This window comes from Microtus oregoni, unplaced genomic scaffold, assembly GCF_018167655.1.
Source record: "Microtus oregoni isolate MIOR12 unplaced genomic scaffold, Mior012 000046F_ref0000063, whole genome shotgun sequence".
In the NCBI taxonomy this organism is placed as follows: domain Eukaryota; kingdom Metazoa; phylum Chordata; class Mammalia; order Rodentia; family Cricetidae; genus Microtus; species Microtus oregoni.
The window spans coordinates 2,304,319-2,327,185 of NW_024543220.1; the positions used below are offsets into that span (position 1 = coordinate 2,304,319).

General features: G+C 40.9%; 3 protein-coding genes and 1 long non-coding RNA gene across 4 annotated transcripts; all 4 read left to right on the forward strand.

The window, feature by feature from the left end:
- Positions 1–536: 536 nt before the first annotated feature.
- On the forward strand, positions 537–9,181 carry Ssbp1 (single stranded DNA binding protein 1). Its single transcript, XM_041634839.1, has 7 exons — positions 537–625; positions 1,280–1,342; positions 3,825–3,885; positions 4,762–4,902; positions 5,113–5,200; positions 6,393–6,481; positions 9,038–9,181. Exons 2-7 carry the CDS (start codon positions 1,319–1,321, stop codon positions 9,079–9,081), a joined length of 447 nt encoding a protein of 148 aa, XP_041490773.1. The 5' UTR covers positions 537–625; positions 1,280–1,318; the 3' UTR covers positions 9,082–9,181.
- Positions 9,182–11,481: 2,300 nt separating this feature from the next.
- Positions 11,482–14,169, forward strand: LOC121435188. Its single transcript, XR_005972555.1, has 3 exons — positions 11,482–11,937; positions 13,805–13,890; positions 14,027–14,169. It is a non-coding gene; the product is annotated as an uncharacterized LOC121435188 (long non-coding RNA).
- A 2,776-nt stretch (positions 14,170–16,945) lies between these two features.
- Positions 16,946–17,942, forward strand: Tas2r3 (taste 2 receptor member 3). The gene is given in 2 exon segments (XM_041635118.1): positions 16,946–17,865; positions 17,867–17,942. Coding segments are annotated over 2 exon segments (975 nt in total). The 5' UTR covers positions 16,946–16,966.
- Positions 17,943–20,175: 2,233 nt separating this feature from the next.
- Positions 20,176–21,093, forward strand: Tas2r4 (taste 2 receptor member 4). The gene has a single exon (XM_041635119.1). The coding sequence runs from the start codon at positions 20,176–20,178 to the stop codon at positions 21,091–21,093; it is 918 nt and encodes a 305-aa protein (XP_041491053.1).
- Positions 21,094–22,867: the final 1,774 nt, after the last annotated feature.

Below are 22,867 nucleotides of genomic sequence, written 5' to 3' on the forward strand. Positions count from 1 at the left end.
TCACCTAGTTTTTAATAGCCCTTCAATTATACGATTTTAGCCCTTGTTTTAATTCTCCAGTCTTACTGCGTTAGGAAACTTGGGGTTTTAGCTCCTCCAGGGGTTGAACTATGTTTTATTTCACCTACCTTGCTCCCTGTCTCAGGCTGGGAACACCATCAAATAATTTCAGTTCAGGGCTGGAAATACAGTTCAGGGGCAGAGAGTTTGGTTAGCCCGTGCGAGGGCACTGCTCTGTCCAATAAACAGCAGAAAAAGAAAGAAAGCCCGTTATTCGCACTTCAAATTCATTGTCCGCTTAAATTTCTTTAAAATTTGTTCAGTTATTCTAAACCCCTGAGGGTGGAAATCATTCAGGGAAGGAAAAAACAAACAAACAAACAAACAAACAAACAAAAAAAAACAAACCTACGCCAGAAGCGTTGTCGACCCACCCACTTCCGTCTGGCAAGACGTTCCAGGAACTTCTAAGTTGAGGGGTCGTGTTTCCCTGGATATCAGCCGGTAGCATTTCAATGGCGTACACCCTCGCTTTCCTGTTTTCTCTTGCCTTTTGGGAGCTCTGCGAGCTCTGTGCGCCGGAAGCGGGCCCGTGGCCGGGTTGCGGTCAGGTGTTGCGTCTCAGGTGAGGGCAGGGGGCAGCTAGAGGCAGAAATGTGTGAATTGTGTGTGCCGAGTGCACGCGCTCGTGCGGGAGTCGGGAGGAGGTGTGCGGTTCCTTGCAGGAGGCCGAGTGTCCCCCTCTGCTGCCCGTGTTGTCTGCGAGCGCCAATTGAGGGAAAGGGCAGCAGCTTCTCCCCGTGGCGAGGCTGGGGGCGGGGGGAGGGAGGGCATACTCTGCGCTACCGGGAGCAGAGACGCTTGAGTTTTTACTGTAACGACTTTTGCATTTGAGCCCTTTAATAGCAGTGTTTATTGAGCCCTTACCGTTCGCTAGATATAGTTTTAGGGACTTAGAATAACTGAACAAATTTTAAAAATTCTCTAAGAGAACTTGTATTTTAAAGAAATTTTAACAGACAATGGGTTGAAAGTGAGAATAACAGGTTTTCCTTTTTTTCTCCTCCTGCTGGTTATTGGACAGAGCAGTTAGTTGAGATTCCAAACTCCCAGTTTCTTTTGTCTCTTTCTGTTTTTGTTTTAAAAGGAAAGGAAATCACCAAATTGCGAAGATGTCATTGCAAATCAAGTGCACATACAATCGGATGCACTTAGAATCTTAGGACTTAGCGAACGTGTGTTCGCGTTAGCTTTATCTTCTCTCTCTTTTTTTCTTCAGGAAAAGGCCAACGGGTAGATTGTAAGAAAAACCGAAGTCATGTTTCGAAGACCTGTGTTACAGGTAGTCATTTTTCTACATTTTTCTACATTAGTTAGTGCTGTGTTTTCATCGTCTGTAGCCACTGATTTTCCTTTTGCTTTCGGATACATAAGCAAAAGAGTCTGAAGCTTACCCATCATCTTACATGTGTTTATTTGGTGGGAAAGGTTCAGGATGGATTGTGTGTGTGTGTGTTGCTCATAATGTTTACTGAATCAAAAAGGATTTTAAAATGTATTCGCATATGTAATATGAATCATTAATTTAACAAATGTTTTTGTTACTTGTGCTTATGTCAGTATATGTATTTCGTTATTTAAAGTTTTTATTATATTATTTATTTTTTTGAGATTGCATCTCATATACCTGCCCCTACTTTCCCAGTGCTGGTAATTCAGGCATGCACCACCATAGCTGGCTTTGTTGTTGTCGTCATTTTTCCATATGACTCTGGTCTCTTTTCTGACCTTCTGTCCCTTCTCCTTCCCACTCCCACCTCTACCAGCCACAAATATCATTCTGCCACCTAGTTGGGTGTCCTCTGCTCAGGCCAGTCTTCAGAAGGCTTCCATTGCCATTCTTCCTCATAGTGGCATGTGGGTACCAAGTTGTAAATTCTAATGTAAAACCTATGTGAAGGCTAATAAGTCAAATTCTTATAAAAACCTGTTGTCATCTCCATCTTACTCTCTACTTGACCTAGCCTTAGGTCCCTGCTTTAATCTACACATGCTTTTAGTCTTTTTAAATGAAGAAGTTATAGTATGTTATTATCTTGAAACCAAATATGAGGTAAAAGTTTGCACTTTTTCCTATTTCTGCTTTTCTACTGAATTGTGATTGGTGTGTGTGTGTGTGTGTGCCTAAAATGAAGCATATTGTTATTTTGTAACACAATGAGCTCTGGCTTTTCTGATCTCTCAGATTAGTATTTTCTGTGATGATGACATAGGAGCTGATTAGCAGTTGGATCCTGTATTTGGAGAAACATCTTATTCTTGTATCTATCCTGAGTAGTAGATAGTGTTATATACTCAAGGTCACTTCAGGAATGGATGTGGAATTGAGTGCTATGGAGCGAGATGGTCATTATTAAAAGACCAGTGAAGGAAACAGGTCCCCAGCAGGGAATGTTTTAAAAGCTAGGTCTAGAAATCAGTGTGGTAACCCGACACCTCAGAGCTGCAGCCCGGTCTCTGCCCTTATTCACATGGAAAGATTGCATAACGAAATTATGTACACAACAGCCCTCACAGGCCTGAGCACAAACAGTTGAGATGACCCTTCTTAAGTGGTAGCAGTGATATGCCAGAGAACTGCCTTCAGAGTGGCTCACTCACAGGGTGAGAACTTCAAAACGGGCGGCATCACCCTCTGCCCACTGCCTGAAGTGGCTGGGAGTCCTGTTAACTGTCTAGCTAGCCAGTGTTCTGAAGAAGTTCATTTTCTTCCTGTTGTTCTAAGAAGAGAATTCTTTGGCCTGCCAGCTCCTCTCTCTCCTGTGTAGCAGATCAACTAGGGAAATGTTTCTGTCTTCCAACGTGTCGCTCTCTGAACTCTTGAGTGTGCTGATGTGAATTCTTCTTACCTTTCTGGTAGAACAGACTGTCTTTAAGATAGCAGCAGAGGGCAAGTTGGAAAAACAACCTTGGTGTCAGACAGCCCTGAGTTCTAAGTCATAAATTACCACTTAATTCCTAGTGTTCTGGACAAGTGGGCACTCTCTGAGCTTCATTTTCCTTGGTTCTAAGGTAGGATAATTTGACATTGAGTTGATAGTTTAGGATTAACTGCTAATAGGTAATTCTCTTAGCATATTAAGTGATGCTATTTTTTGATTGTGTATATCCTTTTTCGGTAACTGACTTCATAGCCATACTTTGAACTTTTTTACTTATTCTTTTCTTTTGTAAAAAATTTTATTTTGTTTTGTTTTTCTTTGTGCTGAAAGAATGAAGTGTTCCACCGGACCAGGGCTCATTAGAAGCTGTTGACCTTTTGCAGCAGCCTCGAGAAATCAGTGTTATCATTTTTGTTCATGAAACACTCTAGGCCAGTCATCTGAGATATTCTATCCTTATGAATTTTGATCAACCAATCAGGAAAAACAATTTTATTATAGACCTTCTAAGTTTTATCCACAGTGCCTATTGCAGTGTCAGAAAGACGTACGAAAAATGGAAGGGATGTTCTGTTTTCTTGTCATTTAACCAATTTCTCATTGTCTAAAATTGAGAGTGAGACTTAATACACTGATTGTATTCCAAATATTCTGATTCTTGTTTGATAATTTCTTTTTATGTTTACTTGATTGATATATGACTACATTCATTAGAAAGCACTGCTTTCTTTTGTTGTCCTTTATCCTCCATTCTCCTTTGCTGTCCTTTCCTGGAACTTGTAGGAACTACTGATTAAATGGTGAATTAATATGGGTAGGTCTTCTGTTGATATTTTTCTTTACTAAAAATTTTAAAGCTGCATTACTTGTTGTTCCCTTTAGGTGTTTCATCAGTTTGTAAGGCATGAGTCTGAAGTGCCCGGCGGTTTGGCTCTTGAACGATGTAAGTAACAGATTCCTAAGTTTACCGTGTTGTTCACACCACACTGCTAATGCTCTCACAGGACGGTAGAACTGTGCCGCCCGTTATCTCTGGTCCATTTTACCCCTGCGCCTCTGTCTGTGAGGACCTAGTATAAACAGAGCTTACAGTCCAGATGCCACCCCCTCCTGCTGCCACTGTCCTGCTCAGTCTTTCATGGCTGTGTTACATGGGGTGCGGAGGATACTTTCGCAGAAATACTTCTTTTTATAGTAGAGATTTTCTTAAATCCCAGATTTGTTCTTTTAGCTCAAGATAAAGAGCTTAAAATTTGTTTTGTGCGGCTGCTTTCTGTTTTCTCTCTTGTCAACCCTTTCTCCCCTCCCTGCCTTCCTGTATTTTCCTTTTAAACTTGTTGATCTTCAATAGTTTGCGTTTTTCATAATGCAGAGGTTGAAGCTAAAGCAGTATTTGTAGTTGTTCATTCTCTGGGCATTTCTGTCAGTTTCAGGTGTGGGTTTATCCTGTGTGACTATCCTGGCTACTCTAATGAATAGACCAGATGACGTAAGCAATAGTATTTCTTAGAACTCTGCAGGCTAGAAGGCCAAGACTAGACTTTCAGCCTGGTTAGGCTGCCAGTCAGTCCCCACTTGCTGGTTTGAGGATAGTTGCCCTCTCTTGTTTTTCTGTGGTGGTGATGGAGTGGTGGCTGTTATGGTTTCTCTCTTCCCTTCTAGGGACACTAATTTCGTGGAGGCTTTACCTTCATACCCTCATCTCACCCTAATTACTTACGCAAAGCTCACCTCCAGGTGCTGTCCCACTGGAAGGGAGCGTGAACGTGCAGTCACCAGCAGGGGCTCAGCCTCATTTCCTCTCCGCTTTGTATTTCAGCTCTGAACCGTGTCCAGTTACTTGGGCGAGTCGGGCAGGACCCTGTCATGAGACAGGTGGAAGGAAAAAACCCGGTCACGATATTTTCTATGGCAACAAATGAGATGTGGCGGTCAGGGGAGAGTGACGCATACCAAATGGGTGAGTAGAAAAGACCATAGTTTTATTTTACCAACAGCAAATAGACAGTATTACTGCTTATCTAACATTAGAAATTTAGGTGAAGTCAGTTTTTATTAGTTCTTTCTTTTAGAAATTATAAGTTTGTCTTCTCAAGACATGTTCTGTGTTGTTGGCATTTGTGTTATCTGCTGGCATCTGTAACCCCATTTCCTATACCTGGTGGTTTAGGTGATGTCAGTCAGAAGACAACGTGGCACAGAATATCAGTGTTTCGACCAGGCCTCAGAGATTTGGCATATCAGTATGTGAAAAAGGGGTAAGTTAAAGAAAGGATCTTTGGATTGAATGGCCCGAAGAGTTGATAGCAAATGTTCTCTTGTCTGACTGTTCCTAAGTACTGACATTAACATGTATTTATTCCTTAATATCATGTTCATGGAAAGTCTCTGTGGTTTTTAGCCTGCAGACATGTTCGGGCAAACAGCGTATGTACATAAACAGAGCAGATGAGGCAGGATCTGGCAATGCAGTTGGTGCTACTGCAGCGTGTACTTTTGCAAAGCATCTACAGCACGTCTCTAGGAGATCCTGTGCCACTGTGACCAGGGAGGTCACGTGTGACCTCTGAGCAACCACAGGAAGTCTTTAGAGAACCTGGAATATTTGCTGTTTGATGTACTGAGTTATTATGGTGATATTCACAGTAGTTATATTTGATAATTCTTTAGACTTAGTAATTTTCATTTGGAATGCCTGGGTTGATTATGTATTAGAAGTGTCTTCTGAAAGCATAGAATGACAAAAGAATGTTTGTATGGATGTACTTCTTATGTTTAGAAATGTGCTTACTTATGGATCTAAAATAGTTCATGTGAAATAATTTCAGCAGTGACTAGAATTTTAATTTCTTTTAGTAATTGCACACCTTTTCTTCAACACAGGAAATTTGAAGGAAAATGTCAACAGTATCATTTATGGTGTGTGTGTGTGAGAGAGAGAGAGAGAGGGAGAGAGAGAATGAATATGATTAGGAATTGAACTCAGGGCCTTGCATATGCTCAGTGCTGTATTGCAGTCACATCTCCTGTACTTCATACATAAAGTTTTAAATTTGAGGCAGGATCTCATTGAGTTGCCCAGGCCTCTGGTTTTGGATTACTGTATATCGGATTATAGGTAAATACTACCTACCATACCTGGGTAGTGTTATCCTTTTGTTTGTTTTGTTTTGTTTTGGGACAGGGTTTCTCTAACAGTCCTGGCTGTCCTGGAACTCCCTCTGTAGACCAGGCTGGCCTCAGACTCACAGAGATCCACCTGCCTCTGCCTCCCAAGTGCACCACCACCGCCTGGCAACATTGTGCATTGTGTGTATTAGTACTCCTGAGACTGGAGACGTGTTAGAAAAGCCATTGTGTCATCTTCAGCCTGCGCTTGTCACCTGTGCCCTGACCCTCTGTGAGGCAGAATCAGACTCTTAGACTAATGACTGTTTGTTTTTATATCAGGGCTCGCATATTTGTGGAAGGGAAAGTGGACTATGGTGAATACATGGATAAAAATAACGTGAGGCGGCAGGCAACGACGATCATAGCTGGTAAGCAGTGGTAGATGGCTTTCCTGTCTGTGCTCACTGGAAAGCTTGGCGTGCTATCAGCAGCGTTCGCTGGGGCTGTGAGTACCCATGCTGTCAATGCTGCAGGGACCTCTCCAGTGGACCTTTGTGATTTTATTTTACTGTTTGCTAAGGCTGTCTCCATTTATTTATTATTCTCAGAATCTTCTCTATACTCACATGTTTAGTTCAGGAGGAACTTTGAGTATAAAATCGAGGTGCTCATTCGAGTACATGCTGCTAAGCCTTGGAAGAATTTAATCTTAGTGTCCTTTAAAGACACATAAGAATAGGCATGTGCCAAGGCAGTTGCAGAGATGTGATGTTAGGAACTTGTGATTTATATAAAACTTTGAAACTTAAAGTGCAGCAACTTCATTTGAAATTTAAAAACATTTGTTGTCTTTAAACAAAATATAAAACAACGTGGACGCATAGAGATAAAGCTTGAGATTGAAGTGCACTGTGGAGAGTTGAAACTTCTGAACTTTGAAAACAGTACAGCTGTTTATATATCTGTAAGTTAATGTGAAAAGTGGTTTTGTATAAAATTAGATGTAGAGTATTGAAGTCTAGGTAACTTACCAATTTGACTCCGATCATTTAATTAAAAAAGTAATCTTTTCATTAGTATTTGTTTTGACAAATTTTAATGTTAAATGCAAATTAACATGTTATTAAAATACATCTTTTAATGAGATATTTTTATTCTTGAATAAGTGACTAAAAACCTCAGTTTAGTTATTCTGTTTTTATTGATATAAACACCAAGAAACCACTTTTTTTTTTTGTTTTGTTTTGTTTTGTTTTTCAAGACAGGGTTTCTCTGTACTGCTTTGGAGCCTGTCCTGGGACTTGCTCTGTAGTTCAGGCTGGCCTCGAACTCACAAAGATCTGCCTGCCTCTGCCTCCCGAGTGCTGGGATTAAAGGTGTGCACCACCACCAATGGGCCTCTTGTAGCATTTTTAAAGAGTTGTCACTATATTCAACTTTTGTTGGTTTATTCCAGCTTCCTCATGATCTAAACTCTTTTCTTTTTTTAAACTTTCTCTTTTACTTGTTTATGTCTTAACCACTATTCATATTGGTAAATTATAAGTTGTTTTAAGCAATAATCACATTTTTCTAATAGTAATCTTTTTTGGAAAATATTTTGACTTTGAAAACCAATGTAGCTATTTTTTAAACTCCATTTGTGTTCCACTGTAAGCCAGGTTTACAGATAAACTCTGTATATTTGAATGATTGAGGTGTTACAGACTAAGCCATGGAGACAGCTCACATTGTTCAGTTCCAGTGTCTTGTCATGGTGGGTACTGGTCTGCTCAGGCGACTCTGTTGTTGACGAGCACTCAGTGATTCTGGAAGATAGTACCTATTTGATGTTTTTTTTCTGATTACATTTAACTTTTTTGTTTATGTATATTAATATAATCTCAAAAGCAAGTCCTGTTTTTCATGTTGTAAACACTAGCAAATATAGAGATTAATCTAAAAATTTCAAAAGTATGTTTACCATCCTAAATTAATCTTTAGGTTTTTTATTGTTGTTTATTTTTTCAGTTTTATCAACTCCTTCATCTTCTTTTTTTTTTTCCTTACTGGTTTTTCAAGACAGGGTTTCTCTGTGTAGCTTTAGTGCCTGTCATGGAATTCGCTCTGTAGACCGGCTGGCCTCTAACTCACAGAGATCCTCCTGCCTCTGCCTCCCAAGTTCTGAGATTAAAGGCGTGCGCCACCACCCATTTTCACCTAGGGACCATATTTAACTTTAAAACAAAAGCAGAAGCACACCAGTAGATGGCACTCTTGGCTTTTGATAGTGACTTCCATTTTATTCCTTCAAGTCTTCGTCCTGTGCAGTCATGAAGTGACGGTTGCAATAACTGTCTTTACATGATTTTATAGTTACCAAGGGTCTAAAATGTTTGGCATTATTCAAGAAATGCTCCGTAACCTCTTTATCTTTGCTTGTTTTTAGCTAATTTTCTTTGGAATAATCATCACATTGTCCAATTTTGTTAGTTTGGTTTTGTATAAAAATGCTTTATTTTGTAATACATAAAGCCTTTCCAAAAAAATCAGTATATGAAATTAATTTTTCGAATTTAAAATAATTTTATCTTCTTAAAAGCAAGTAAACTTGCAGTTGCTAGGTGGCCATGGGCATACTAGTTGCTGCATGTTTGTAGCATGTGGAATGTCTTCTTGGTCCTCTTGTTTATGGGTGTGCGTACTAGTCTCGGCTGCATCTGTAGATGTTTACCTTGTGTATAAAGTATGTTGGGGAAGACCTTAGTGGTCTCATCCTAGAACGAAGTCTGAATTGTTGGACAAACAGCTTCAGCCTGTTGTACTTATTTGTTTGTTTATTTATTTATTTTATGCCCCTTTTGTGTACCTCTCATGAACACAACAAAAGTTACTTAATATTTTGAAATTATATAATACCCCTAAAGGATGTATGGGAGGGGTATTGTCAAATGAAATGAAGATAGCATTGTGAAACTAACTCTTACGCTTTGGTTTCTTTCCAGATAACATTATATTTCTGAGTGACCAGATAAAAGAAAAGGCATAGAGCGGATGATTCTTCTTTGATCATTGTTTGCTACAGTCTCCTTTTCAAATCATGTATAGTCTATAGTTTAAACATAAAGATTAAAAATTTTTATATAAAATGAGTCATAATATTTTTCCTGACTGACATGTCTTCTTTTGTGTGTGTGAAATAACCCTCTGTATTTCTGGTCAGTTATGGCATTTACTAGTTGCTTATTTTTTTTAGGAGTGATTGCTTTATACAAGTGTACAAAGTAGTGACCTCTCAGGCTCCACCATGTGTGCTGTGGCCAAGGCACACGCTTGTCCGGAAGGCCTTCTTTTCTGCTTCACACTTGCATTGTGCTGTTTCAGCCACTGGTTAATTTTTAGCCTTGTGTGTCCGGAGTCTGTCGCATGTTGTAAATGCTGTTGTTCTCCACTTGACTTTGTAGACTTGATGGTAAGTACTGACTTTGCCCTTTGTGCCTGCACCCGTACTCGTGTTGGCACGGAAGAGCCACTCAGTTAAAGGAGGCCACAGTTAATATGGCATCTGGACTGCTTCAGGAGTCACCCATTCGTATATCTTGTCTACTGGTCATCTCTCTGTAGTGTTTATCAGATCTCTCATCAGCCCTGAGGACCAGAGTGAAGTCTAAGTAGAGTTGACACCGTTCCTCTCCAGTTACTCTAGTTCCTTTAGTCTCTTTCTTGAGGGTGAAAATTTAGGTCATTTTTGTGGTACTGGGAATCAAACCTACAGTCTCAAGTTAGGCAGGCCCCCTCCTACTGAGCTACACCTACTTCAGGGATCCCTTTAATACCTTTGGTTTGCCTCCCTACAGAGTATGTACAGCTAATTTCATTTTAAGTTTACTAGGAATTTGCCAATAAAGATTATGAAAACTGAGTTTTTATATTTCTTTTCTTTTAAAATTTGTACGATAGTGAGCCTGCAGCTTTCCAGAGATTGTCTACTGCTCAATCTGTTGCTTTGTTCAAGTGTTGAGAATTCCTCCTTCTATTCCACACTGCTCCCAACTTGGTCCCCAACCCAGCCTGCGTATTCGTTCCTTGCCTTGAGAATTGGTGCCAACTGTAGCTTAGATTATATTAGTAAGAAGTTCAGAATTCACGTACTGTGTTATGGACTCTTGGCTTACTGAAGTGTTTCCTGCATACATGAACAGCCTTTCTGTACTGACAGTGCAGTTTGTTTGAAGGAAGGAGTTGTTCCTTAGCTTTACTCTCTCCTTACCCAGGGACAGTAGAAGATTGCTGTCCTTCCCATCTGCCTACTTTTTCTGCTAGTGGGATCATTGGTCAACATACTAGATCTTTATGTGTTCACGTGTTGAATCTGGTGGCACAGTTGTCTGTTTTAAGCAACTGCCATGCCTTTTTCAGCAAAGCAGTTTTTATAATTCTAAACTTAGTGAGGGGTTATGTGTATTTCTGAGTGAAGTTTAAACAAGAGGAAAGCAGCTGGGTGTTGGTGATGCACGCCTTTAATCTCAGCACTTGGGAGGCAGTGGCAGGTAGATCTCTGAGTTCAAGGCCAGCCTGGTCTACAGAGCTAGTCCTAGGACAGACTCCATAGCTAATGAGAAACCCTGTTGCAAAAAAACAAAACAACAGCAACAAAATAAGGTGAAAGTGGAAAAAACTTGATCTTGTATAAGAGCTAACCCAAAGCTGTTCCCGAGTCTCGGATGTTGAAGTAGTGCAGTGCATCCTGCAGGTCAGCTCCATGAGCTGGAGACTGCCTGCCCTCCAGTCTCTGACAGGCCGCAAGGTGGAGGCAGCATCACTCTCACTCAGGCTGACGCTTCTGCCTTCCTAGTGGTTTTGGCCAATCCCAAGCCTGTCAGGTTTGCTGACACCTAATCCCACACAGCCCCATCTGCTGAGAAACTCCACTGCTCCCAGGCTGGACCAGGCACAGAGCAAACCTGTAGAATCTAACTGCCCTGAGACTACAGGGACTTGTAATTCAAGTTTGGGGTCTTGTAAGCTCCCTTTTTAATGTGATTATATTTTATGTGATTATGTATCAAGGTATAAATTTACAGAAAACTTACTAGTGAGTTTGATTTGGGATTTTATTCCATGTTAAATGGAAAGATGAAAGGTAGGAGAAAAATGTCTAATGGCATGTGTGGTAGTATCTAATTTTGAAAAATAGTTATTTTTCAAAAGTAAGGCGAATAGATGTGCTTTAAAAGGCTGGAAAGATAAGCGGCAAATGCTGATTGTCTCTAGCGTATTGTGTCTAGTTCCTTATGTCATACTTCCCATGCATGCTTCCAAACCATGGAGAGGTAGCCCTGCTCACCCTGTAGTCAGTGCTGTCATGCTCACAGCCCCCTGCTCTTCAGCATCTTCCTATGCTATGTCTCCTGCTCTTCAGCATCTTCCTATGCTATGTCGTTTGTCTTCATTCACTTGTAACAGTGTGCACATAGCTCTGAAGGCTGTACTTTAGAGACTGGCCAGCGTGAGACCCTGTTTACCTCCGTCACAGTTCTCAGAATGGAGGATAACTCACACAGCCTCAAACCCAAAACACATTTGTTTTCGCTAGGCTATTTAGAGAGATTGGTTATTGTTGCCAACTAGGTTATAGGCTAAGTTTAATATTCAGTGAGAAAGTTATCAAGAAGTTTCCCCTTGTTCCCAAAAGAGGTCATTTAATTGTTAGAATTAGTTTCTCCCTACTCAGTTATCCCTTTGTCCCCATCTGGCTCAGGCTAGCACACTGTGCTGTGCTGGTTCATCGGCATGGAAATGAGAGCGGGATCATTTTACTTACTTTCTTTCAGGATTTGCATTATATGCTGTGAAGACTGGTGGGAGTGACAGCAAGACAAATCATAGCAAAGGAGCCCCTCAGGTTAGTAAGTCACAGGGAAACCTCTGAGACAGTGGCAGCAATCACAGTAATGCTGGACATGTCTGAGCCCACTGGATGAGTCTGTACCATGTGAGTAACTGCTTTCCAAGAAGAAAGTGGCAGTCTCATTTTACAGATGAAGCTCAGAAACACAGAAAAGTTAAAATCAAAGGCACACAGTGGGAGTTTGAACTTAGGTATGTGAGTGATGCATTTAGCTTTCTGCTCAGTGCTCACCTTCCGCTGGCCTTAGGTAGCTGTAATCTCCCACTGCTAAACTGGTGTGTCCCATACGGTGTACTTCCCAATATACTAGGGATAATTAGTAGTTTTCAGTTAGGGAGAGAACTAGGAGTGAAGGAAATATCTGTACTCTTACTCTCTTGGTGATCCTATAGGAAAACAAATCCCAGCTCCTCTGCTGGCTTCTGGACAATCTCACTTTCCTTGTGTCAAGCAGGTGTCTCCTTACAGGTCGAGTAGCTTCGGGGTGTCCGCTGGTTTTACTCTTGACTTACCTAGCATTGAAATCAATTTTTCAGGCTCACTTTTTAGAAAATGGTGGCACCAATAGAATCGAACCTTGGTCTCATGCCTCAGTTTTTCTCTCTGTCTCCTCTTGGCTCCCCATGTTATGACAGTGGGTGACTTCTGTGGCTGGCAGTGTCGTGCAGCCACACTATGGAAGCATCTTTTTTTAATTTCTAAAAATTGTCCAATCATTTGCTTGTTTTAGACCTCCGGGTCTTATTTTGCTATACAAGTGTCCAGGTCAACTTTCTCTGTCTTATGAGTTGTTTTAAAAGAAAGAAGGGTGGTCTTTAGTACTAAGTTTCAGAGGCAAGGCTATACAGTCCAACAGTTCAGATCCACCTACCAGCTGAATGTGAGTTACTTGATTTCCTCTGCTTTCGGTTATTCTCTCTTTTTTTTTTTAAGTAAAATGGGTGATTGTACCTACCTCATAGGCCTGCTGCGAAGAGGCTATATATAATATTTGTGACATAATCATAAATGAGAACAATGTTCAGAACATCTTGGCCCTCTCTATCAAGACATCTCTTTCACTACTCTCCCCTCTCTCCTACCCCCCAGCCTGCTCATCCCAGTCCCTCGTGTCCCCTTCCCTATCCCCGCTCCCAGTTGACTTAGGAGATATCTTCTGTCTTCCCTTCCCAGGGAAATTCATGTATCCCTCTTTGGGCTTGAGGAACAATTGTAATTCAGATAGTTTTAACACATTTTATGCTCTAGTTTCAGTCTGATCCTGTGCTTTCTGTAGCTTAGAAATATTCAAGAAAAGATTGGGGGAGATGGCTCAGTGGGTGAAGTGCTTGCTGTTAAGATACCCAGAACCCATGTAAAAAACCCAGTACAGTTGTACATGCATGTAATTCCAGTGTCAGGAGGCAGAGACAGGAGGCTTCCAGGGCTTTTCTGGCGAATTGATTAGCTGCAGGTTATATTAAAAAATAAGGTGGGGAACAACAGAAGAAACCAATATGAACTTTCACCATATGTACACATGGGCATATGTACCCTATCATGGGTATACCATACACATGCACACATGAAAAAGTCAAGAAAAATGGACAGTTTCTGTCTGGCATCTAGTAGCTGTAAGAGAAAAAAGCAGCCATGCTATTTGGAGCTTCCTCCTGTCGGGTGTGCAGTAGACAGTACCACCGTGTTTCTGCATTGGAACAGACTTGAGAGGGTGGACATCTGCTGGAAGGTCTACAGTTAAGCAAGGCAAGGGACATAGAAAATAACCCTGGGAGGACAGCTCCCTTTCTGGGCTCTGATAATTCAAGGCTACAAATGTCATTAATACACTACTCATTATCCATTATTTCTGTGTTCACAGAACTGGTGTTTGTTTGGAATGACAATATTCACAACTCAAATACTACATCCTTGGTTTTGTGGTTCTGGATTGCCTAAAGGCTGTGTGTAAGTCGTTTGGTAGAGCTTTTAGGAGAGTTCTTAGATGAACTATTGGAAATGTGTCTTTTGTATTTCTCTAGACTCTCATTCCTTGACCTGTTCTTTCTTTTCTGTAATGGGAACATGCTGGCTGAATGTCCAGGTGCCATCCAGAGCATGAAGTAGTCTTCAGAGTAGAAGATGGAAGAAGCCAAGTCTGTGATGATAAACAACCACCAGAGCATACCTGGACAGCCTACCTCTGAATTCTTTGGGAGATGCAAATAAACCTCTTGTGTTTGTGTGCAATTGAATATATTCCTTACAAATTCACAAACATCTACCCTTATAGTCACATAAATGGTTACATCTTTGCTATATATACATATATATTCTTATACTGCAAGTTGAAGTAAGAAAGACATCAGTGATCCCATAGTCTTTCCCATTTAAACTCAGATCATTATGAATTTGGGGAGGGAGTTGGGACATGAAAAATATACAAAACGTTAGCAGTCAGACTGAGCAAACTTTTTGTTTTTGTTCTTGTTTTTGTCAAGCTAAATTTTTCTTATAGTTCCTAGTGAGGAACCTTTGTAGCCCTCCTAAGGGAATAGGTAGGTTAAGAATAAGATGGTACACACCTTTAATCCCAGCTCTCAGGAGGCAGAGGCAGGTGGATCTCTGGTTTTGAGGCCAGCTTGGTCTACAGAGCAAGTTCCAGGACAGTCAAGGCTACACAGAGAAACCTTGTCTCAAAAAAAAAAAAAGTCTTTATATTTCCCTTCCAGATGGCAGATTAGAGAATTGAGTTGGGAGGATTTCCTAATTGCAGAATAGCTTGTTTTACGTTGGTAGGTCTATTGGTCTGCACAGGCAGCCAGGAAGAAATACAGATTGGTAGTGAGAAGAACAGACATTGCCTTTTAGCCTTGGAAGCTGTGCTCAGGGACCAGCATGATCATTCTGGAGAAGACTTCCTAGCTTGGTGGCGGCTGTCCTGCTGGGTTCAATTGCCCTTTATTTTGTGTGCTTGCGGTAGCAGAGCCCTGCCTTTCTGATCTCACATAACCTTAGTGTCCTCCTTAAAAATGTCATCTCCAAGTGCTTTTCTGCGTGGTATGTTACAAGGAGGCCAAGGACTGCATGGATTTGGGGAACAGGGACCTCATGCAGTCCCTAGCATTGGGCTTGCAGAAAGAAAACCACTCAGTCTAACATCTTAAAAATATGAACTAAAACATGGACAATCACAGAACAAAGGGTTCTTTAATGGTGCACCAATTTTGACGTTGTGGCTTACAAATAAATACTATGTACCAAAGGTGTGTTTAAACATTAAAAGTTTTTTTTTTTTTTTTTTTTTTTTATGGAAAGAGGAGCACTCTTAACAACATAGTTGAACTAACACTAGCAAGTACTGTTATGAGAGTTAGGATCATGGAGAGAAAGTGATCCACAAATGCTGTGATTACATCAAGAATAAATGTAGATAAGAGTTATAGGAAATTAAGGAATACCCAACTGTCAAGTTCTAAACAACATCAAAGAAAGTTAATTTTGAAAAAGTGTTAGAATATCAGAATATAAAGTCTTTGAAGAATGATCTCTGAGGAGTCTTATAAAACCTTATTAAAACACATTAAAAGACACTGGTACAACATGATTATTGGAAACATTGCCATCGTTATAGTTGGAAAGAAATTTAAATCAATTTTTAGAAATCCTTTGGGGGACACACAACAAGCTGATTTTGAAGATGCTTTGACAAGCAAGTGCCCAAGAATAACATCTTGGAGAATGAGCTAGAGGCCATGCTCTGCTAGTTAAGGTTTGTGTGTGTGTGTGTGTGTGTGTGTATGTGTGTGTGTGTATGTGTGTGTGTATGTGTGTGTGTATGTGTGTGTGTATGTGTGTGTGTATGTGTGCGTATGTGTGTGTGTATGTGTGTGTGTGTATGTGTGTGTGTATGTGTGAGTGTGTGTGTGTGTATGTGTGTGTGTATGTATGTGTGTGTGTGTATGTGTGTGTGTGTGTGTGTGTGTGTGTGTACTGTGAGGAAGTATACTGTTGATGTGGATACAAAGCAAAGTAATGACACATAACAGAGTCCAGAAATTGATCATGCTTATGTGGAGATAATAGCCAATAAAAGTAGTATGTGGCATAGGCTATTCAACATATGATGCCAGTAAAATTTGTTACTCATTTGGGGGTAGGGAGAAAAATTGAATCTTTATGCAAAGTTAATTTTTGACTATTGAGACTTATTTGCAAAATTCAAAACTTGACAATGTTTTCACGAGTTGAGGCTAAGTAATTTTTAATAAATGAGCTGATTTTATGACCAGTAACACTGAACTTTATGCTCTTAAATGTTACAGTGTGCTAGAATTATGGCATTTCCCTGTTTCCCTCTTATGTTTTAGGTAGTTCCATGCTTCCCTTAGCTACTATTCATCTTTCTTTTCTGGGTGGTTCCCAGCACCACTTTCCTGTTGTTTCTTTTTTTGTTAATGTGATAAAATTCCCCAATAAAAATATCTTATGGGAGAAAGGGTTTATTTGGGCCTTATAGTTCCAGAGGGTGCAGCAGGCCAGCCCATCATATTGTATGGGAATCGGAGAACACAAAATGGTACAAGAATCAAATTCCAATCACCTCTGGTGACAGTAATGCACTTCCCTCTTGCCAGTTTCCACCTCCTAAGGTTTCCCTAACCTTCCCAAACAATACCACCAGCTGGGGACCTTGTTTTCAAACACATGAGCTGATCAGAGATGTTTTGCATTCAAATCACAATGCATGCTCCCTCCGAAATTGAGCCTCAGTCCTCCATATTCTTTGCGACTAAGATGCCTTCCTTGTCCATGTGACACCAGCCACTATTTGCATTTTAACTAGGAACTGGTTTGTTAAGATCATAGAAATGACATTGTGCTCCGTCTGTGAAGAGGACCAGAGCAGATCCACAAAGCTGTAAGACAGACTAAATCATGCAGTGAAGGAACAGGAGGAGGTAGATCTCAGAAAAAAACTTAAAACTGACAAGGAGATGAGATCCATGAACAGAAGCAGGAGGAGGTTGACCTAAGTTCTGATATGTTGGGATTCACTGAAGGGGTGTTCCTGGTTCTCATTGTCACCGAGTTTATTCTTGGAAATCTGGTGAATGGTTTCATTGGGTTGGTCAATGGCAGCCACTGGCTTAAGAGCAAGAAAATGTCTTTGTCTGACTTTATCATCACCAGCTTGGCCCTCTTCAGAATCATTCTGCTGTGGATCATCTTTACTGAGGGCCTTATAATAGCGTTCTCTTACCATACCCACGACTCAGGGATAGTCATGCAACTTATTGATGTTTCGTGGACATTTACAAACCACTTCAGTCTTTGGCTCTTCTCCTGTCTTGGTGTTTTCTACTGCTTGAAAATAGCCAGTTTCTCCCACCCCACATTCCTCTGGCTCAAATGGAGAGCTTCCAGGGTGGTTGTTGGAATGTTGTGGGGTGCACTGCTCTTATCCTGTGTCTGTACCATTTCTCTGACTAATGAATTTAAAATCTATTCTGTCCTCAGTGGACACAGAGGCATATCCAATATGACCGAATACTACAGATTGAAAACAAGTGAATATGATCTGATGCATGTCCTCGTAAATCTGTGGAAGCTTCCTCCCTTAATTGTTTCCCTGGCTGCTTACTTTCTGCTCCTCCTTTCTCTGGGGAAGCACACACAGCAGATGCAGCAATACAGTATTGGTTCCAGAGATCAGAGAACTGAGGCTCACAAACGAGCCATCAGAATCATCTTCTCCTTCCTCTTACTCTTCCTAGGCTACCTTCTTTGCTTTCTAATTTTGTCATTCAGTCGTTTTCTACCAGCACCTAAGATTGCCAGGATAATTGGTGTAGTAATTACAATGTTATACCTTGTCGGGGACTCATTTATTCTCATTTTGTACAACAACAAGCTGAAGCAGACATTTTTAGTGATGCTTTCACGTCTGTGCTCACTTGAAGCCTGGATCTAAAAATAGCAGAGGGCGTAGGATGGGGCCTGGGGATTCTTCAGCCTAGTTCAACACTATGGAGCCCTTCTGACTCTCCCATTTATCAGTCCATACCATCAATAGGAGAGGTGTTGCCTGCTTTGCCCCTGATTCTACCTGTCTCAGAGATAAAAAGCCATGCTTCTGAAGACCTCTCTCCACAGGACTGTTTGGACAGGTGCAACAGTCTTTGGGAACTGCTAATGTTGAGAAGATGAGCAAGGAAGTCAGGACCACGAGGGGTGCACCCACCCACTGAGACAATGGGGCTGATCTAATGGGAGCTCACCAAGGCCAGCTGGACTGTGACTGAAAAAGCATGGGATAAAACCGGACTCTCTGAACATGGCGAACAATGAGGACTGATGAGAAGCCAGGGACAATGGCACGGGGTTTTGATCCTACTTCATGTACTAACTTTGTGGGAGCCTAGCCAGTTTGGATGTTCACCTTCCTAGACATGGATGGAGGGGGGCGGACCTAGGACTTTCCACAGGCAGGGATCCCTGACTGCTCTTTGGACTGGAGAGGGAGGGGGAGAGGAGTTTGGGGGGAGTGGGAGAAGGGTGGGAGGAGGGGGAGGGAAATGGGAGGTTGGGAGGAGGCAGATACTTTTTTTTTCCTTTTCTCAATAAAAAAAATTAAAACAAAATAAAACAACAAAAAAGAACATTCACTATGCAGACATGGAGATGTATTTTAATAACCATTAACTTAAGCATAGCCAGTCTGTATATTAGTTTTACCTTAACTTTTATGTGTATGTAAATGAAGACCTGCTGCAGACTTGAGACGAAGAGCAAAAGCATTTGCTTTTCACAGATATGGGCTTGATTTCTGTTCTGTCAATTTCCCATTTTTGTTCTTGGATGAATTATTTTTGTGCTTTTCCGCCACCCTAAAATATGGATGATAACATCATGCAGAGAGTAGTAGAAATTCTTGAGACAATGTGTGTCAACATTTTAGAACAATGTGTTTTGCAAAGTGCTGGATTAAGTGAAGGCTGCCATTATGTCTAACAATGAATTATGCAGCAACATCAATCCTTTTAAGATAGCACTTTCCACAAGCTTTGTGTGATGCTGTAAACAATAGCACGAAAACCAAGACCCTTGGATTCCAGGTTCCGGTCCATTCTTGTGTTTCACTGACATTTTACTGAAGTTAATTCCAAATAATTTTTTTTTGTTTTTTTGACTGTGTAAAAGGACAAATGTTTTTGTCCTTCCTCTCCTTCCTCCTCTTCTCTCTTCTCCCTATGCTTGTTCCTTCCAAGATGCACATATGCTTTTAAAATTTATAGGATATATATGTATATATACTTTGATGTTTAATATTACTTAAAGAGAAGAATAGACATTTATTTATTGCCACTAAATCAGTGAGAATATTGTTCAGTATCATAAAAAATTCTTTAACTTTGTGAACATAATCAGTTAGGATACATGGCATTCCTGAATGTGGGTTTCTAACCCACATTGCTTAAACAGTTACCCTGGATTTTACATCAAAGTACTTTGATGCCTGTGGGGACATATTGTAGCTACATAGACATAAGTATAGATCCAGATTTATGAAGGAAAATATGAAAGAGCGGATCTTTTTCCTAGGTGAACCCCAGAACAGATTATGGCACAGTTTCCCTCTCTCTGCTTTGCCCCTTTCCTCAACTTGTCTTACAAAAAGTTTGTCTCAAGGAAGGGGACGGATCAGTAAGTCACCTCAGATGTGGAGGGACGAAGAGTGGCAGTGGCTTGGTCAGAATGCAGCCAGAGAAAATGGCTGCAGTTTCGACAGATGGGGACACACACACTGGTTCAGACAGGCCGTGAGGGAAGGGAGATGGGAAGAGCGAGGCATGAGAAATCCCACAACGTTGTGTGGTTTCTATGAAGTAAAGCTGTTGAGAGACTTCAATAGTCTTGGGCCAGAGCACTCTGGTCCGGGTTTGAAATTCTTGGAGTCTGATACAGCTCCCACTAGTCTTTCTGCTCTTGGAGGAATAGATTCCAGATTCACTTCAGCGTGCTTGTAATTAGGCATTTCTAAGAAAATAAGACGAGGAGTGAAGAAATAGTAATTTAATCCTTGAAAGATTTGCATCCCAGTAAAAGCAGCTGCCTCTTAGACCAGAAAGGGCTCATTTGCTGCGGTGGATAAGAAAAAAGGAGCCCCGCAGGCTGACCACTGTGCCTACCTCACCACATTTCAGTTTGTTCTCATCGGCACTGCAAACGCTGAGGCTTCAGTGAGTAGAGATGGTTTGGAAGACGTTCTTATTTATGTATGTGGCCACGCTTATTTTTAATTTTGTAGGAATCACTGCAAATCTCTTTATTATAGTGGTCATTTATAAGACATGGATCAAAAGCCACAGAATCTCCTCTTCGGACAGGATTTTGTTCAGTTTGGCCATCACTAGATTCTTGACTCTGGGCTTGTTTCTACTGAACATTTTCTACCTTACTGCAAATGCTCAAAGGTCAGTCTACTTTTCCACGTTTTTTCTAACATGTTGGAAGTTTCTGGACTCCAACAGTCTCTGGCTAGTGACCTTGCTGAACAGTTTGTATTGCATGAAAATTACTAATTTCCAACACCCAGTGTTTATTCTGTTGAAACGGACAATCTCTGCAAAGACCTCCAGCCTGCTGCTGGCCTGCCTTCTCATTTCTGCCTTCACCACTCTCCTGTATCTCGTGCTCACACAGATGTCACATTTCCCTGAACACATAACGGGGAGAAATGACACATTATTTGACCTCAGTGAGGGCATCTTCACCCTAGCAGCCTCTTTGATCCTGAGCTCGCTGTTACAGTTTGTGCTCAATGTGACCTTTGCTTCCTTGTTAATACACTCCCTGAGAAGACATATACAGACGATGAAGAGAAACACTACCAGCTTTTGGAATCCCCAGGTGGAGGCTCACATGGGTGCCATGCGGCTGATGATCTGTTTCCTCCTGTTCTACATTCCGTATTCAGTGGCTACCCTGCTCTATTTTCCTTCTCATGCAAGGAAGGATCTGAGACTCCACAGTGTTAGCATGATTATTACTGCGGCTTACCCTCCGGGACATTCTGTCCTCCTCATTATCACACATCAGAAACTGAGAGCTAAGGCAAAGAAGATTTTCTGTTTCTACAAACAGTGGAGTTTCATTAGGAAAGCTTGACAGCATCTTTTCGTGGTTTAGTTGCAAGGGTTAGAAATTTCCCAGTGATCTAAGGACTTGATTTTGTAATCCTGTATCTGGCATCCTGACCCTGATACTGAGGGCCTGTGTTTTAGTCAATACTGTGTCTTTTGGCTAATATTTTGAAGTAAAGCACATTCCTTAAGGAATTGTATGAGACATTTGTGTATTTTGCGTGGTCATTACATTCCTAGGCAATGGGGAATTGTCATCCTGTTCCACTGGCTGCTGAAGTATAGGGGGGGTGTCCCTGAGTGAAGGTCACATTGTGATGTACATGGTGAGCATAAATTAGAGAATTTAACCATGGATGCCCGAAGAAGATACCACTCATAGTTAAGCTGTCACTGACAGAAGATTGGCTGGAAGCGTAACAAGGCGGCACAAAAGGAAAAGAGGGAGGGGGTCTCAGAGAGAATGAGAACAATGAAAGGAAATTGGTGTGCACATTTGTGGGGCACAACAAATAAAGGTCCTGATGTTTGTTGAGCTGTGACTATCAAGAAAGTCTACCACCGGATTTCTAGGCTTGATCCAGAAAGGGTCCGAGTTGATTTAGCCCCTGATAGTAAACTATTCAATTAAAAAAATTGAAACTCCAAGACTCTATCTTGATATCTAGAGTGTAGCCCTGGGGAAAAAGCAAGCTCTATTCAGATAGTAAGAGTAACCCTCCCTGAGTAAAAATACAGAGCCCAGCACCCGCCTTCTGTGCGACAGGGTTCGGCTGGCAGGCCAAGAGCATCTAGCTGCTGGTGGAGTGCTGAGCTGGGCGGGCTTTCTATGGGTTTCTACACTGCTCAGTTGTCTAGGAGAATGCTGTTTGAGGGAGCTGATGATGGTATTGACAAGTTATCAAGTGGGGACTGAGCATTCATCATTTATGTCATACAGTTAGAATCAAATGCTTATATAATATTTATACATCTCAAAAATAAACTTTCAAAATGTATAAATTGCCTGACTTTTCCACTTCCTACCCACCCCAGTCTTCACTGTAATATTTAGTAAATATTACCCAACCAGGATTAGTGGTATAAAACCTGGAGGTATTAGTCATGTTAATAGATTAAAAGAGATGCTGATAAATGAAGTGATAAATGAAATCTGTGCCATAAGAACTCAAAATGAGTGGCAGACCCCTTCATTAGTCCTTTAGTGTTTATCCCTTCTCCTCCTTTACTTAGTAATCAAATTATGAGCTGTCCAGAACTTATAATTTTTTTTCTCTAAGCTGGTGCTGTATTGCGGTTCGAGTGTGAAGAGAGGCAATGTGTGTAATTCCTAGGTGTGCTTCCGGATTAGCAATTGCCTTTCTTCTCATTTGCCTCTTCTGTTTGATTTTGTGTTTGCCCATAGGCTGGAAGGTTTGCCTATTCTAAACAATGTGTCTGAGCAGAACCCTTGGTGATGATGGAGTTATCTGTCTTGAATTGGTGGCATGGTTCATGACATGGGAGTGTTGCTATACCATCTCTGAAGTGGGTGCCTACATTCCAGAATGGATCATGAGAAACAAACATCCCCATTGTTTGTTTTTTATTAAAACGGGAGTTTGTTTAATTCTGTAAACTTGATGAAGGAACTTACACTTTAGCATGCTTTCATACAATAACATGTCTTCATGTCTTTATGATGAAATAGAATGTAATTACTTGTAATAGTCTAATCAAAACACATATTATTTGTTAAGTAAAACAAAAGAACATATATGCGTTATGCCAGTTTTTTAAAAGTATGTACATCTGAAGAA